The sequence below is a fragment of the Zootermopsis nevadensis genome, unplaced genomic scaffold (assembly GCF_977971745.1).
Source record: "Zootermopsis nevadensis isolate Lab colony 2312 unplaced genomic scaffold, Znev_1.0 Znev_ptg000007l, whole genome shotgun sequence".
Lineage (NCBI taxonomy): Eukaryota > Metazoa > Arthropoda > Insecta > Blattodea > Termopsidae > Zootermopsis > Zootermopsis nevadensis.
In genome coordinates this window covers 20,907,086-20,925,997 of record NW_028259139.1, presented here as the reverse complement: position 1 = coordinate 20,925,997, position 18,912 = coordinate 20,907,086, and the positions used below count along the sequence as shown (strand labels likewise).

The 18,912-nt window shown below is 40.1% G+C and overlaps 2 protein-coding genes across 4 annotated transcripts in view; both read right to left on the bottom strand.

Moving 5' to 3' along the window:
* LOC147874684 (uncharacterized) overlaps positions 1-3,678 on the bottom strand; it is a 53,181-nt gene extending 49,503 nt beyond the window's left edge. The window contains exons 1-2 of the mRNA XM_087344584.1: positions 3,531-3,678; positions 1,343-3,074 (exon numbers count right to left, since the gene is read on the bottom strand). The gene's annotated coding sequence lies outside the window, so the exon portion shown is untranslated. The remainder of the gene's footprint in view (positions 1-1,342; positions 3,075-3,530) is intronic.
* Positions 3,679-4,430: 752 nt separating this feature from the next.
* Positions 4,431-18,912, bottom strand: part of LOC147874683 (uncharacterized) — a 440,325-nt gene continuing 425,843 nt past the window's right edge. The window contains exons 1-6 of one of the 3 annotated variants that reach the window (XR_015534019.1): positions 9,788-10,164; positions 9,199-9,640; positions 7,753-8,155; positions 5,255-7,495; positions 5,090-5,159; positions 4,431-4,570 (exon numbers count right to left, since the gene is read on the bottom strand). Coding sequence is in view for 1 of the 3 variants with exons in the window: in XM_087344582.1 (XP_087200708.1) it covers positions 9,548-9,640 (93 nt within the window). In the remaining 2 variants the exon portion in view is untranslated. Of the gene's footprint in view, positions 4,571-4,902; positions 5,160-5,254; positions 7,496-7,752; positions 8,156-9,198; positions 9,641-9,787; positions 10,165-18,912 lie in introns of those variants that run through there. The other 2 variants (XR_015534018.1, XM_087344582.1) reach the window with 2 other exon arrangements.

Here is an 18,912-nt window from a genome sequence, read left to right as displayed (position 1 = left end):
CCAATAACAAGATCAATAAAACGTGCAACAAACAAAGCTACGTTCTACCTCCAAGAATCATACGCAAAGGAATCTTCACTCACAGACGGCTCGAACATCTAATATTTTAACAAACATCCTGCAAAAGAGCTGTACCACTTAAAGTCCTCTCCCTTCCATTTCAGCACGGATTCTTACAGTAGTAATAAGTTCTAGAAATGAATGGAGGGTAGACACGGGTTTCGTATTGTATGAATTTCCTTCCTGATTTCTGCCCTCTAAAAAATAACTGAGGGTTTTCGTGGGTGCGATATGGGAGCCCAAGATGAGAGGAAGGAGGGGTTATGTAAAAATATATTTATGAGGGAGCAGCCAAGGTGGTCAACGAACACCAAACAGACATCATATATCATTTCATTTCCAGGTCAACAATCTTTAACCAAACTAAATGGTCAATAACTTCAGCCTGTCTCTCTCTCTCTCTCACATACACAAAAACACAATCTCTACATTCTTCCTATAAACAATCTGACTGACAACACTAACAAATTAGTCTTTCCTAAGCCAAGAACTCTTCACAACCATTTTACAGACATAAAATAACAATCCTGACAACACCAGCACTGGTACATTGTGACCCACATAAGTGGCACTGCCTTTCTATACTTGGTTCCAACCAACCACACCACTCCTCGATCCTAATGCAAATCCCCTTACCCCACCACCAACCACGGAATATACCAGAAGTAATACTGAGCCTCATCACATGTCCATGAGACTGACACCTGACAACTCTCAACTTATGGTTAAGTCTCAAATAAATGGAACCTCTGACAGTCATCTCCATTTTTGCAAGCAAATCCAAATTCATAACGAACACCACACCACAAACTTACAAGTTTTGTAACCGATCCCCTTGCTCAACACAGCAAACTCTCAAAATTAACCAAAAGCACAGAAAATATCCCGGCAGCTCCGCTCACTGTGCACAAAACTAAATTACTTACACTGGCAAATGCTCACTTATTAATTAGTAAACAGACCACATTAAAGGCTCCTCAGCACTGCACACATCTCACGTGTAACAAAACCTTATCACAAATAGTCACCACCCTCGTCTACAAGCTACACCTAACCTCCAATTTTGGTGTCCTATAAACAATATATTCACTAGAGAATCATGAATGCCTCTAGCATACCACAGATACTGCAATAATGCCAATCCCTCACCACATTTACGTCTTTCAACATATCAAATCTCACGCTTTAAGTCACAACATCTAAAGTACCTAATAAAATTGGACAGACTCATCTCTCTCACACGACAACCACATCAAATACATTCTAATGCTCATGTACTCACACAACGAATGCCTGGTTCAGACCGATATCAGTCTCTTGCGGATACGAGGTTCCTTCTTTGTCCCAGCAGGTTTAATCTTCTGACATCAAGTCGGTCTGCCAACTGTTGCCGCACGTACTTCAACGCTTCTCTGGCCGGCAGTACGCGGGTCACGTGGTGCTCAGTAGAATCTGAAGGATCATTCTGTTTCTCGTAATCTGCTACTCCCAGAAAGAGAAAATACATTCACATTCAAGAAATCAAGACATCACACTCTTCTAAGAACACACAGTTTTACTTCACCAAGCAGTTAACACTCCCACCTTAGCCAATGAACAAGCACCTTACATTTTCAGAAGACAAATTCTGTCAAGTTCATTACAAACCCATTCACAAGTTAACTTTAAATACGGGTCACAACAGTGTCACAACCAGCGACCTGACAAATTCTGAACTCCCTCGCTTACAGATTCATACTGGAGCCTTTCTTTCCTCCCCCCCAGCAAATTTAAAACATTCGCCAAGTGGGCCATTATTCCACACGTCATAATACTGCAACTACAAACTCTACAACTCACACACATCACGTCAGACCCACGCAACTTCCGTTGCCACTGATTCAGTGGATATTTAACGAACAGTTCGCTTGCCGTCTGTTTGGAGCCGAGGATGTTGATCGCTGTCTCCAAGAAAAGAACAAGTGCCAGGTGTCCCGGCTTACAAGGCTCCCTCTCCTCGTGCCCCATTATGACAGCAAGGGAGTCTATAAACACCAGTCGGTCCATGCCCTTCAGGTTCGCCTGTTTTGATGTCATGGAGAAAGGACGTAAATGAAAGATTAAGAAATGGCAAGCCTCTACCACACAGCCAACATCTGTAGCACTTCTACTACTAAGGTGACTTCAACCGACAAGGGGCAAGAGGTAGCCGCATCAATTAGATTTATTTTCCATATCACCATCAGTAATGCCACTTTATAATACCTTCTGGAAGCAAAGGTGGAAACTTCACCGTCAGTAATATAAATTGTTTCAATGTTGAACAATCTAAATTTATAAAACTGAACTCACCAGCTTCCTGTGATATCGCCACCATTGTGCAGTGACACACAAGGAACACCGTCGTAACTCTTTCATGGCTGCAGCAACAAACACTCCTACCAACTTACACAACAGGCCTTACTGGTTTTTCCAGATATGAAGCAGACGCTTTCAACCAGTTCACATACTAAATGTGGTTTTAAGAGAGATTTCAGGTTCTCACAGTGGTCTTTGGGTTCTAACACCACTTGGACTTACAGAAAACCAACACCGATTATGGTTTTCAAACATTTAATGGTTCGCTATATCAGCTGAAGTTATCCTTGTGACTAAGCGCAATGCCATGAGGCAGTGGGAGCATGGAGGTAAACTCCATGCATTCTCAATTATAGAACTATGTGGAGGTCAGCCTCAAAATGTGGTTCCTTAAACTGGCAAAGAAAAATCACGTTCTTCACTGTTTCTTTGTAGTCTCAATAGAAGAAATAGACAAGTTCTTTATTTCATTAAAACCATTTGCTACTTTTCAGGACAAAAGGTCTTCTTCCTTCAATAATGGCATTGTAATTCAGAAAAGAAGTTTATTAAACAATTTACTCAAATGGATGAACTTGCCTGTGACTGCCATCTGGTGAGTGGCTCTGGCTTGCTTGTCCTGCAATCTGAACGGAATCCCATGGACTGCGGAGATCTCCACATGTCGATCATCAAAACTGCAACAGCGAATCACAATGAGTAAAGATAATTACACTCACATCCTAATGTTCAATGGTCACAGCAGTGGCCAATGCAGTAGCTGCTTCCTAAATCAGCAACTGATGTACGAGGCACAGAGCAAATGGGAAATCTGGGTTTATGATATGACAAAGAAATACATTACTTGTAGAAGCCTCCTGGTACTGGCAGGATACTAAACACAAACTAATTGTGATACAGCCTCTAACGGGCTCACTGTACCAGTAAATAATGAGTTCTGGGTGCTCAGAGAAAAATCTATACCAGTGCCTCATAGACTGCCTTGGGACTCGCTTACAATTCTGCGAAGAAAAGCCAGTGATTAACAATCTGTTATGTCATGTTAGTACCATCAGGCTGGCTGTACACTTTTTTAATATCAAGAATGAGGTTAGTTTGACAATATTCTTCTGCCTCCAACTGCTCTTATATACCTTGGACAGGAGAAAAGCTGCTGCGCTCTATTCTCATCATCATTAAAATTCAGGGATGCCACCAAGAAACAGCAAATTATTTCCCAGCACTGACGACGGTAGAACGGATCCGTCGTGCTTGACTTCTGAGCACTAGATGCTGTCTCCACGACCTAGAAAACACAAGCAACAGTTTCAAGTTATAACGAGTAAGGGAAGTCAAATGTTTTAGTTACAGTAACTTCCACGCGGCATTGTTATAATACTTTCACGTACTGCACTTACTGTAATACTCTAAACACATTTTCTCCACATCAGGGCGCATGTCATATTTATTTCCAGAAACTTTGGGTTTCATGGACACCTAGACTTTTATTTTGCAAGTGGAAACAAGTTTGACAAATCTCAACAACACTGAAATAAAAATTAACTACAAGCATATAATTTTTGTATAGTCTATGCTAACCCTAATAAACGTCAAAAAGGAACGTACTATACGCGTACCAAGTTATTTCATAATCTTCCACCAACAATTTAAACTCTAAATGATTTAAAGGTGTTCAAGCGTGCATTGAGAGGTCACCTCATCACTCACACTTTCCATTCTGCAGTTTATTTCACCTCTGCTGAAATTTCTTCAGTTTTATGTATATCTATAATCTATATTTAAAGTGGTTTTGCATTTCTATTTAAAATTCTGAGGTTTATGTATATTAATTTGTAATTTTTTTTAATACCTGTATTGCAGAATCTGAAGGTTATGTACATTCATATGTGAAACACGTCCTTGCATTGTGTCAAAAGTACTGAGGTTTACGTATATTGAATGAAGTCCTGAAGTTTATGTTTATTGTATGAAATGACTTGTACTGCATCCCATGGTTTAGTCCTAAGAAGGATCTATGGAATGCAAAGAAACTCTACTCTCTAACATACCTGAATAATGCAATTCCTTATCCAAGTCACAAACACTCCAGGTGCTTCGTTCTGTCTCGTTCTTCACATCTCCAACTCCAAAAAAGCTGCTTCCCCATCACGCACACAACTGATCTTCTGAAACGCTAATATTCAGACAAATTGGTCCTCCATGTCTTCGTTGATGCCAGTAAACACACACTACAGCTACAGTTCACATGAAAGTTGCTACTCAGCACATCCCCTGATCTCAAACTCCTCTTTGAGACAGACTAGGCACTCCCACTAAATCTATAACCGTACACCTCCTCGGAAAGCAAGGTATATAATCGCACGAGGGCCTGAGGTCTTCCTTGTGGCATTGTAAGGCATCATACGAACACCCCATACTTGGTCACTAGGAATCAAAAGTGGGCAACTGTGGTGTGGTGTGGTGGCCACATAACCAACATTACAACCTGTAACCCTAGCTGCTAACTTCTAGCTTCTTCACTGCGATAAGCTCTTGCACAAATTTAAATCAACAGCAACTGAATTTCCACATGCAAGCCACAAAAACAGAGGCTGCCACCACGAGTCTGTGGGTCATCCCAACCGCATCGACTGATGAAATGTGTCCATCATGCACAGTGGTCAAGTCAGCTACCGGAGCAAAGTCTTGCTACCTCCGTAGTAATGATGGACTCGAAACTGCATAACGGCTGAAGTATCCCATATGCTTGCATTCACGCCTACCTGAAACAAAACCATGTACAGAAATAAACATCCGCATTGAGAGACCAGTATTAATTCTTACTACGAAGGCAATCTACACCACATTAATAACCTACTGGCAACTAATCCGGCCTTTCGTGCAACCAAAATATTTCCCACTTTACGTACTTCACACAGGAGAAAGATGACAAACATCAGTTCAAATAAACTTGCAAGCATTGGAAATATAAGAGAGTAAAGCTGCACTCGACTGGCCATGCATCCTACCATCACGCCGTCCGAAGTAAACAATAACAGCAGAGGAGCTGCGCCATTTTCTCGCACGCAGGGACGGCAACGTCTGAAAAACAGCGAACACATCCCGCCACCGGCGGAGCATGAGGGATATTGAATGACCAATATGTGCGCACCCTGACGAACTGTGCTGTCATCTACCGACAATACACCTGAGGTACATGCCCGTCCGCGAACACTACACGGCACTGCCGAACCAAATGCTGACTGAAATACCACTCCAAAGACTGTAGAATTATGAAGACCTCAAACTTTATTTCGTGAATACCATTAGTGACACATCTTCTCCTTTAAAAACGACAGGAAGTAAAGAAAAAAAATTAAGGCGAAACGAGCTACCAACTTCGCCTATAAGAAACCAACTACCAATCACTTCCATAACCTCAAAAATCATAAAATAATTTATGATTCCAACCACACCCAATAAACTACAGCTCAATCAACTTAGCACGAAGCACTATGAAACAAGTAGCCCACAATTTGCATCTACATCGCCTACATCCTAGGGCACATTTGTCACATAACCTGTCGGTCGCCGTTATGTTACTGCTCAGATTGATACCAGACACAACTCTTGAATACCTGCACGTCTACCTATAAATCACCCAGTGAAATCGTCCACGTCCTTTCCAACACGAACTTATCCTCGTCACATTTCATGTTGGCACTCAAGACATCACGCAAATTCAGCACCGACATTCTCCCTGCGCGATAATTTCTCACAAGTAATTTTGCAGAAGGGCGAAAACGTCTCGCGAGCTGAGTCATTTGAAAAGTACGACCAACATCACCTATAAGACACCAACTAATAAACATTTCCATAACCTAAATATCTTCCATCATTTATGAAAACAGGTGGGATTTCGTAAACTACAGCTCAATGAACGAAGCACTATAAACGATTATTGCATATGTCGCCACTACACAGCCCCCCTGCCACCAGGTTCTACTTCACGAGCATCTATAACACACCCAACGACCCAGCCCACTGGTGGCCGTACTTCAACAACACCAACTTCCCTTCGTCAGACTTCATTTTGGCACATGCAGCAATCAACACTTAATACACTACCAACAAAATTAATGCCGGCAATATTCGCTGAAAACCACTTGCAGAAAAACACACACAATCCATAAAACTCATTGCACTTACCTGACTTACAAAAAGCAATCTCATCACTGGCAAGTCACACTTTTCGATCATAGGACAACTGCTATTGCGCATCTCCCGTTAACGACTGCTTGGAAACTCCCTCTCGGTGATGATCACTAAGTATTCCCGTTACCTCCCGCTTTGACATCTCTTTACAGATTTACATGAAGAAAATACAAACTAAGTAATGCGTGGTCAGCATACTTTTAAAGTCCTCCTGGGTCAGAGAACGGACACCCACTATTATCAAGACTGTCCAGTATAGCTATGCCAGAGATCTTCATCACCGCACTTCCTAAACGAGTGAAACTGCAGAGCCCCCCCATCTGCTTCAGAACAGATTCACAATGACTGACGTTTTGAAGATCTTCCTGTGGCATTAGCTTGAACTGAGAATGTGAAATGGGATGAAGCAGATAAAACGAAATAACATATTCTTTCCAGGAAGAGGAATCACATCTTTGGTGACAAGCTGCGGCCAAAGCCAAGAGCACCTGCAACTTACAGCCTTTCACACAGGACAAACTCTCTCTCATTCCGAGATGTGTTGGCCACCACACTATGAAGCAGACTCTTATCAACGCAATGTGATTGCGGCCGACATTTCTACTATTTTACTACACTCCGTAGAACACCCCACACACATAACTAGACATCCACACCTTACACGTTCACATGATTCATATCTAAGTTGCTATCACACTTGCAACACAATTACCACAACAGAGCAAGCCCCTGTCAATGGGTTAAATAACAGAAAACTGCACCACCTCTCCAGAGGCACACAAAATTTACACGCTGCATTCAGTCCTCTTCTCCATGTACGCACTCAGCAACAGGACGGCCAACCATCGGGGACACAAGCGGTCTTCTCTCGGATGTCAGTCTGTCTAGTGTTGGTGCACTCCTCCTGCAATATACCAGGAAAGGTGTAAGATACACAAGAAATCTAGAATCTCAAGGGGCCACTTTCACAGACATTGGAGGCAAAGTCGTCTGAAATGGAACAATCTCATGCCAACTTATTTTATCTAATGGGTGCCTCCTGCTTATTCAAATACTTAATCTGAAATGGGGGCGGGGGAGAATGCCGTTCATAGACATACAGGGGATTAGACACGTAAGAACAAACATCCAACATGCAGTCAGCCTCTGTCAGAGCATTACCGTTGCTTGGCAGAAAAAGTATTCCTCTTCCAACTTGGTACATATTCCGAATATTCATCCAGTTAATATTCTTTGTGATATGAAGTCAGAAGACAGTGTCCTACTTCTTGTACTGGTGCCTCTTATGAACAGACAGACACACACACTCACTCACTCACATCCAGTTATTGTAGCTCTATACATAAGCTGCACTTTGTGAGCCAATTAATATGCTCTCTCTTTGAGAAATGTTGGTCCAACGCCCTATCTCGTGTCAGGGGCACAACACAGAGGTTTTACTCGCCAGTAACAGGTCATCTAACTGCGGCCAATATCGTTCTGGTTCTTCACCCCAGCCTTGTCAAACAGAACACCCAGAGGGAACTGAAGGAGGTAACTTCATGATGACGGCATGGCCGGTGTCCTAGAACATTAATGAAAATACATACTTCAGTACCCCAACACAGAGCAAGCGAGCGGACATCACGGCGCACAGAACGACATCCATCAACACTGCACAATACATATGCCCGAAAACGTGAGTACAGAAGGGATGTGGACTGCCTGCAGGAATATGCCGGGGCACCGACAATGTCGGCGTGAACAACTCTGTAAGCTCCCGAGGTGAGCATTCCACCCTAGGGAATGTTGTGAATGTGCATGTGCGTACGTACAGAGGCAAAACGAGAGGTTACGGTGATGAGAAATTAATCGCGGAAGTTTAAACAAACAATTTCCTTGGCTTACAAGTTGACAACACCTCAGATTGGAAGAAGCACACTGAGTATATTATTCCCTAATTAAGCTCTGCGTGCCTTGCCATCAGAACAGTCATACCACCCATGACAATAGATGCTATAAAGCTAGTTTACTTTGCTTATTTCCACTCTGTGGTGTCTTATGGATTAATATTTTGGGGGAATTGAACACACACTAATAAGGCTTTTTACATGCAAAAGAAAATAATCACAACAATGGCAGGTGTCAAAAGCAGCTTACCTTATAGAGAATAATTTCGTAAATTTAATATACTTCCACTTGCAAGTGAATTTATACTCTGCTTGCTATCATTTGTGGTGGAAAAGTTGGATAATTTTAAAAGAAATACAGATGTACATAATTTAATTACAAGATGTAAACCCTGCTAAATGTCAAAGAGGAGTGTACTTTACACGTGTCAAGTTATTTAATAATCACCAACCAACAATTAAAACTCTAAATTGTGATATAAATGTATTCAAGCCTGCACTGAAATTAGCTTTCATACTTGAATTGCAAAATCTAAAGGTTATGTACATTCATATGTGAAACACGTTCTTGTAATTGTGTCAAAAGTACCGAGGTTTACGTATATTGAATGAAGTCCTGAAGTTTATGTTTATTGTATGAAATGACTTGTACTGCATCCTTTGGATTCCTCCTAAGAAGGATCTATGGAATGCAAACAAACTCTACTCTCTAACATACCTGAATAATGCAATTCCTTATCCAAGTCACAAACACTCCAGGTGCTTCATTCTGTCTCGTTCTTCACATCTCCAACTCCAAAAAAGCTGCTTCCCCATCACGCACACAACTGATCTTCTGAAACGCTGATATTCAGACAAATTGATCCTCCATGTCTTCGTTGAAACCAGTCCACACACACTACAGCTACAGTTCACATGAAAGTTGCTACTCAGCACATCCCCTGATCTCAAACTCCTCTTTGAGACAGACTAGGCACTCCCACTAAATCTATAACAGTACACCTCCTGGGTCATCCCAAACGCATCGACTGATGAATTGTGTCCATCACGCACAATGGTCATGTCAGCTACCGGAGCAAAGTCTTGCTACCTCCGTAGTAATGATGGACTCGAAACTGCATAACGGCTGAAGTATCCCATATGCTTGCATTCACGCCTACCTGAAACAAAACCATGTACAGAAATAAACATCCGCATTGAGAGACCAGTATTAATTCTTACTACGAAGGCACTCTACACCACATTAATAACCTACTGGCAACTAATCCGGCCTTTCGTGTAACCAAAATATTTCCCACTTTACGTACTTCACACAGGAGAAAGATGACAAACATCAGTTCAAATAAACTTGCAAGCCCTGGCAATATAAGAGAGTAAAGCTGCACTCGACTGGGCATGCATCCTACCATCACGCCGTCCGAAGGAAACAATAACAGCAGAGCAGCTGCGCCATTTTCTCGCACGCAGGGACGGCAACGTCTGAAAAACAGCGAACACATCCCGCCACCGGCGGAGCATGAGGGATATTCAATGATCAATATGTGCGCACCCTGACGAACTGTCCTGTCATATACCGACAATACACCTGAGGTACATGCCCGTCCGCGAACACTACACGGCACTGCCGAACCAAATGCTGACTGAAATACCACTCGAAAGACTGTAAAATTATGAAGACCTCAAACTTTATTTCGTGACTACCGTTACTGACATCTTCTGCCTTAAAACTAACAGGAAATAAAGAAAAAAATTAAGGCGAAACGAGCTACCAACTTCGCCTATAAGAAACCAACTACCAAACACTTCCATAACCTCAAAAATCTTAAAATAAATTATGAATCCGACCACACCCAAAAAACTAAAAACTCAATCAACTTAGCACGAAGCACTATCAAACAAGTAGCCCACAATTCGCCACTAGATCGCCTACATCCTAGGACACATTTATCACATAACCTCTCGGTCGCCGGATTGTTACTGCACAGAGCAACCTTCGACACCCTGCTCAGATTGATACCAGACACAAATCTTGAATACCTGCACGTCTACCTATAAATCACCCAGTGAAATCGTCCACGTCCTTTCCAACACGAACTTATCCTCGTCACATTTCATGTTGGCACTCAAGACATCACGCAAATTCAGCACCGACATCTTCCCTGCGCGATAATTTCTCACAACTAATTTTCCAGAAGGTCGGAGACGACTCGCGAGCTTCGTCATTTGAAAAGTCCGACCAACATCACCTATAAGACACCAACTACCAAACATTTCCATAACCTAAATATCTTCCATCATTTATGAAAACAGGTGGGATTTCGTAAACTACAGCTCAATGAACGAAGCACTATAAACGATTATTGCATATGTCGCCACTACACAGCCCCTCTGCCACGATCCAAACTTTGCGGTCTTATCGCGTTCCCTCAGTACTAATCTACACTTACCCACATGCTCCTGCCATCCTAAAGTGAAGTGCGTTAATTTGTATTTTGGCTGCAATGTACCAGAGTAATAAGCATTTGTATAATCCATTTTCATCAAAATATTCTTTGCGTTACGGCAAACCTGACACTATTTTAAATGAAGTTATTTTAGAATCCCTTGACATTTTAGATTTCTTTATAGACAGTTACAGTGGTTATATGTGATTCCTCACGTAGCAAACGGAAAACGATTCACCACTGGGGGAGCCATCACACTTCTTACTAAGAATATATGGACATTATGCAGAGAGCTTATAACATTTCAATCTCTATCCCTCTCCTACCCTTATTCAAAAGACTGAAACCTCCATCATTTCACACACACGAAAGTTTAACGTTACGTTAGAACAGTGTGGGAACTGAAACCGATAAGTGAAGAGAACGCTGTGGCAACGCAAAGACAGTCAACATTACAACATATTTCACTAGGAGACAGGAACAAAATTCGAATGTCTAAGATACCAAAGACCACGAACAAAAGTGCTTTCAAGTATTTAGGCTGGAAGAGGGTTAAGAATTTTGATTAAACTTTATTTATTAATTTGTGGTTTATATAAACACACTGTCAGAAGCTCTTACATTGTAGCATAGATGACAATATTTACATTCCTGCTTTTAGGTTCATGAACATGCTCTTTCTTGCATGGAAATTTTAGAATGCCGTCTTCTGACAAATTATCAACAAACTGTGAAAGTGTGGAAGAATGGAGTCATGTTTTCATATTTGTTATCTTTAATTTCTAATGGATTAATCTGTTACCAGAATAATGGTTAATTGCAACTGTTGGTAAACAAACTGCTAAGGAAAATATTGTTGAATGAAGATTTCAGTCTACAATTATTACACGTATAGCACAAAATTTCTCAGGTTATGTGCATCTCATGTTACTTGTAGGATAATAAAAGGAAGGAAGGTGGCATTTCAATAATATTGATGCACAAGGCATGCATGTACTGTGTTTGAAAGAATATTTATTGTAATTGGCCACTTCAGTGACGGGGGGGGAGGTGGCATGGAAACATTACGATGGATTTTAGGGAAATATTTTTTGAACCTCTGAGATGACTGGAAATGGCTGACCACGGATTCCCATGTGCAGGCGTTGTTATTACTCGTGATTAATCTTCCAACTGTGGGCTACGACTTATAGTGGCAATGACATAAGATATTCAGATAGTTTATTTTTTCTGTACTCCTTAGCTTTTGATTTAGGAATGATCATAATTTCCTGCATTGGAGAACATGACCACATTAAGCTACTGAAAATTTTATCAATGGATGGTACCACACCAATGACCATGGAGTTGTTAACCCAACATCCCCGAATTAGAAAATGAAGAAACACAGTAAATATTATTGAAGAGACAGCATTGGATACATAGGAAGATAATATTAAAATCATCTTCTAACTGGTTCGAACTCAGCAAGTACATGAATTATTGCTCCTGTCAGTATGAGATCTGAGTTCTGAAAAATTACCTCACAATTACACTTCACATTCTGACAGCAGACCCTACACAAAGAGGCGAAATAACACGTGACGTTTACAGAAATTTGTTAAAAAGAGTTACAAAAGACAGGATACTACTCTACCTGTACAAAGGAAAGCACATCACAGAAAAGCGTGGGATACGAACCCACGGTCCCTGCGACCAAGAGGCTACAAGGACCGCGCGGCCACTTTGACGCAATGTACGATGTGACATTTAAGGTCCTAAGGTTTTTTTCGTAATTTTGGTGGCATTTTTCCTCTGGACACGGCGATATTTTGCGAATGATTTATGTACTTTTCACAAAATACACACCGCAATGTAGAACTTACGTTGCCACTTATCAACTTCTCGTTACCTTGAACTTGAGGTCGCCGACAGGAAGTTTGGCGTACGGAATTCCAAAGAAACGCCACTTACTATTTCTTGTTTCGGATAGATGCTAAAACATTTCCCTTCAGCAAACCTTGTTGCACTCTGACCATTGGTTTTCTTGAGGTCTCCCATCTTCAGAGGCGAGGCTGCCAACGCGCAGATCCGACGGCCCACCATGTCTCCACGTCTGTGCGCTGGACTCCAGAGATCCAGATCCATTTTAAGTTACTGCATTATTTATTAGTAGCATAAATGGAAAGAAATCAATACTTTCGAATTGCATCGAGGACCAATCAGAAGACAGTCAGTACTGATTCTGTCTTGGAACAGTCGGCTGGTCCCATTTGAATAGTCGCCATTAAACTCCGGTTGGAATTATTTGATTTCAGTCGGTCAGTATCAACGTAACTTTGTGTTCTAGAAATAGAGTTCTACGGGACCATCAACAAGATTAATTACCACCGTTCAATCACGTATTAACGCGTGCTACCGACACTGAATCTCAGTGGAAGGATGTCTTCTCGGTGACGTGAGAGAATAGAAACAAGTGAAACAACAATCCAACATAACACGCAAGAATATGTGCGGTTCGCCACATTGAGACATACGACTTCAGTGAGAAGACATTTCCATGCCATGTGTGCTCAGTAAAGACGTTTGTAGGAGTTAGTAACACGTAAATCATATACAGACATCGCGTAACTGCAGAAGCTGGACTTATGTAATTTGAAAATATTTATTCTATATAACGATGACTGAGGTCACTGTAGTAATTACATGTAGTGTAATATAAAATTAAATAAATATTTTAATAAATTATTCTTCGTGTGACAACATATATACTTCCACAATAAAATATTCAATAACATCATATTTAAGTGATAAGTGATTGGTGTACTTGCAATTACTGAAAGTATGTGTCCAATAAAATATCATTGTAAAAAAATTAAATCAGGTACGAAAGTGAAGCCCAGAATATAATATATTTTTAAAGTGACGGAATCGAACTTTTAAGTGTTTAATAATATACAATTAACCATAACGAGCTCAAGGTGCCCTCACATGCGCAAGTCATACGACTGCACTGCGCAACAACGTCTGCGCAGGTGCCCCACTAACCTAATCTAACCTAACCTAACCTAACCCAAGCCAACCAAAACGGGGTAATCTGCATCAGTGTAAAATAGTTTCCTGCGCACGAATTTTGGAAAAAGCAAATGGATGCTCAGAAATTATTGAAATTTTGTATGGACGTCATGCCACAGGTAAGTTAATGATATTCATACTCTATTATGTCTTATCGCTTTTTAGAAATTCGTACGAAGGCATCAAAGTCGTGAGGTAGAGGATGCGCAAAGTCGGCCACGACCACTTATCAATAACGATATTAAGCGCTCACACAATCCCCATATAACACAATCAGTGCATATATGCGTGTAATATGTCATAACACGTCTAAAATTAAATAATGTTTCCACAAGAAATATTTCTTCCAAAATTGATGCAGTGTAGATGTTGACGCAAATACGTAGCAGATTCATGCGTAACGATGACTCTATCTAACTCACTATAAATAAGTATCATGTAACGAAAGAATCGGAATAAACATACGTGAATGATGGTACGTCATTTATTAATATAAATGGCCTCACAAAGAAACTGAATATAAAACTCTGGTACTTCAATTGCAATGTTTGGTGGACGCGGAATTCGTGGCGCACGTCAAACGTGTGGTAACATATTGGTGTCCTATGTCAAATGTCTACAAAATATATCGAAAATATTGCCTCACATTTACTCGAGGACACGAAGTACAAACACAAAGACGCAGTCTTTCGGAAAAATACGGAACTAAAGATAAGACGTGCCACCTGTGACGACCTAAATGGAAAGAAATCAATACTTTCGAATGGCATCGAGGACCAATCAGAAGACAGTCAGTACTGATTCTGTCTTGGAACAGTCGGCTGGTCCCATTGGAATAGTCGCCATTAAACTACGGTTGGGATTATTTGATACCGGTCGGTCAGTATCAACGCAACTTTGTGTTTTAAGAATAGAGTTCTTCGGGACCATTAACAAGATTAATTACCACCGTTCAATCAAGTATTAACGGGTGCTACCTACACTGAATCTCAGTGTAAGGATGTCTTCTCGGTGACGTGTGAGAATAGAAACAATTTAAACAACAATCCAACATAACACGCAAGAATGTGTGTGGTTCGCCACATTGAGACATACGACTTCAGTGAATGGACATTTCCATGCCATGTGTGCTCAGTAAAGACGTTTGTACAAGTTAGTAACACGTAAATCATATACAGACATCGCGTATCTTCTGAAGCTGGACCTATGTATTTTGAGAACATTTATTCTTTATAACGATGACTGGGGTCACTGTAGTAATTACATGTAGTGTAATATAATATTAAATAAATATTTTAATAAATTATTCTTCGTGTGACAACATATATACTTCCACAATGAAATATTCAATAACATCATATTTAAGAGATAAGTGATTGGTGTACTTGCAAATACTGAAAGTATGTGTCCAATAAAATATCCTTGTAAAAAAATTAAATCAGGTATGAAATTGAAGCCCAGAATATAATATACTTCTTAAAGTGACGGAATCGAATTTTTGAGTTTTTAATAATATAAAATTAACCATAACGAGCTCAAGGTGCCCTCACATGTGCAAGTCATCGACTGCACTGCGCAACAACGTCTGCGCAGGTGCCCTACTAACCTAACCTAACCTATCCTAAACTAACCCAAACCAACCAAAACGGGGTAATCTGCATCAGTCCAAAATGGTTTCCTGCGCACGAATTTTGGAAAAAGCAAATGGATGCTCAGAAGTTATTGAAATTTTGTATGGACGTCATGCCACAGGTAAATTATTGATATTCATACTCTATTATGTCTTATCGCTTTTTAGAAATTCGCACGAAAGCATCAAAGTCGTGAGGTGGAGGATGAGCAAAGTCGGCCACGACCACTTATCAATAACGATATTAAGCGCTCACACAATCCCCATATAACACAATTAGTGCTTATATGCATGTAATATGTCATAACACGTCTAAAATTACATAATATTTCCACAAGAAATATTTCTTCCAAAATTGATGCTGTGTAGATGTTGACGCAAATACGTAGCAGATTCATGCGTAACGATGACCCAATCTAACTCAATATAAATAAGTATCATGTAACGAAAGAATCGGAATAAACATAGTGAATGATATTACGTCATTTATTAATATAAATCGCCTCACAAAGAAACAGAATATAAATCTCTGGTACATCAATTGCAATGTTTGGTGGGCGCGGAATTCGTGGCGCACGTAAAACGTGTGGTAACATATTGGTGTCCTATGTCAAACTTCTACAAAATATATCGAAAATATTGCCTCACATATACTCGAGGACACGAAGTTCAAACACAATGACGCAGTCTATCGGAAAAATACGGAACCAAACATAAGACGAGCCATCTGTGACGAACTCAATGGAAAGAAATCAATACTTTCGAATTGCATCGAGGACCAATCAGAAGACAGTCAGTACTGATTCTGTCTTGGAACAGTCGGCTGGTCCCATTGGAATAGTCGCCATTAAACTACGGTTCGGATTATTTGATACCGGTCGGTCAGTATCAACGTAACTTTGTGTTTTAGGAATAGAGTTCTTCGGGACCATTAACAAGATTAATTACCACCGTTCAATCAAGTATAAACGGGTGCTACCTACACTGAATCTCAGTGGAAGGATGTCTTCTCGGTGGCGTGTGAGAATAGAAACAATTGAAACAACAATCCAACATAACACGCAAGAATATGTGCGGTTCGCCACATTGAGACATACGACTTCAGTGAATGGACATTTCCATGCCATGTGTGCTCAGTAAAGACGATTGTACGAGTTAGTAACACGTAAATCATATACAGACATCGCGTATCTGCAGAAGCTTGACCTATGTAATTTGAGTACATTTATTCTTTATAACGATGACTGGGGTCACTGTAGTAATTACATGTAGTGTAATATAAAATTAAAAAAATATTTTAATAAATTATACTTCGTGTGACAACATATATACTTCCACAATGAAATATTCAATAACATCATATTTAAGTGATAAGTGATTGGTGTACTTGCAATTACTGAAAGTATGTGTCCAATAAAATATCATTGTTAAAAAAATTAAATCAGGTATGAAAGTGAAGCTCAGAATATAATATACTTTTTAAAGTGACGGAATCGAATTTTTGAGTGTTTAATAATATACAATAAACCATAACGAGCTCAAGGTGCCCTCACAGGCGCAAGTCATATGACTGCACTGCGCACAACGTCTGCGCAGGTGCCCCACTAACCTAACCTAACCTAACCTAACCCAACCCAAAGCAACCTAAACGGGGTAATCTGCATCAGTGCAAAATGGTTTCCTGCGCACGAATTTTGGAAAAAGCGAATGGATGCTCAGAAATTATTGAAATTTTGTATGGACGTCATGCCACAGGTAAGTTAATGATATTCATACTCTATTATGTCTTATCGCTTTTTAGAAATTCGCACGAAGGCATCAAAGTCGTGAAGTAGAGGATGAGCAAAGTCGGCCACGACCACTTATCAATAAAGATAAAAAGCGCTCACACAATCATCATATAACACAATTAGTGCTTATATGCGTGTAATACATCATAACACGTATAAATTACATAATGTTTCCACAAGAAATATTTCTTCCAAATTGATGCAGTGTAGATGTTGACGCAAATACGTAGCAGATTCATGCGTAACGATGACCCAATCTAACTCACTATAAATAAGTATCATGTAACGAAAGAATCGGAATAAACATACGTGACTGATATTACGTCATTTATTAATATAAATCGCCTCACAAAGAAACAGAATATAAATTTATGGTACATCAATTGCAATGTTTGGTGGGCGCGGAATTCGTGGCGCACGTCAATCTTGTGGTAACATATTGGTGTCCTATGTCAAATGTCTACAAAATATATCGAAAATATTGCATCACATTTACTCGAGGACACGACGTACAAACACAAAGACGCAGTCTATCGGAAAAATACGGAACCAAAGATAAGACGTGCCATCTGTGACGACCTAAATGGAAAGAAATCAATACTTTCGAATTGCATCGAAGACCAATCAGAAGACAGTCAGTACTGATTCTGTCTTGGAACAGTCGGCTGGTCCATTGGAATAGTCGCCATTAAACTACGGTTGGGATTATTTGATACCGGTCGGTCAGTATCAACGTAACTTTGTGTTCTAGGAATAGAGTTCTTCGGGACCATTAACAAGATTAATTACCACCGTTCAATCAAGTATTAACGGGTGCTACCTACACTGAATCTCAGTGTAAGGATGTCTTCTCGGTGACGTGTGAGAATAGAAACAATTGAAACAACAATCCAACATAAAATGCAAGAATATGTGCGGTTCGCCACATTGAGACATTCGACTTCAGTGAAAGGACATTTCCATGCCATGTGTGCTCAGTAAAGACGTTTGTACGAGTTAGTAACACGTAAATTATATACAGAAATCGCGTAACTGCAGAAGCTGGACCTATGTAATTTGAGAACATTTATTCTTTATAACGATGACTGGGGTCACTGTAGTAATTACATGTAGTGTAATATAAAATTAAAAAATATTTCAATAAATCATTCTTCGTGTGACAACATATATACTTCCACAATGAAATTTTCATTAACATCATATTTAAGTGATAAGTGATTGGTGTACTTCCAATTACTGAAAGTATGTGTCCAATAAAATATTCTTGTAAAAATATTAAATAAGGTATGAAAGTGAAGCCCAGAATATAATATACTTTTTAAAGTGACGGAATCGAATTTTTGAGTGTTTAATAATATACAATTAACCATAACGAGCTCAAGGTGCCCTCACATGCGCAAGTCATATGACTGCACTGCGCAACAACGTCTGCGCAGGTGCCCCACTAACCTAACCTAACCTAACCTAACCTAACCTAACCCAAACCAACCAAAACGGGGTAATCTGCATCAGTG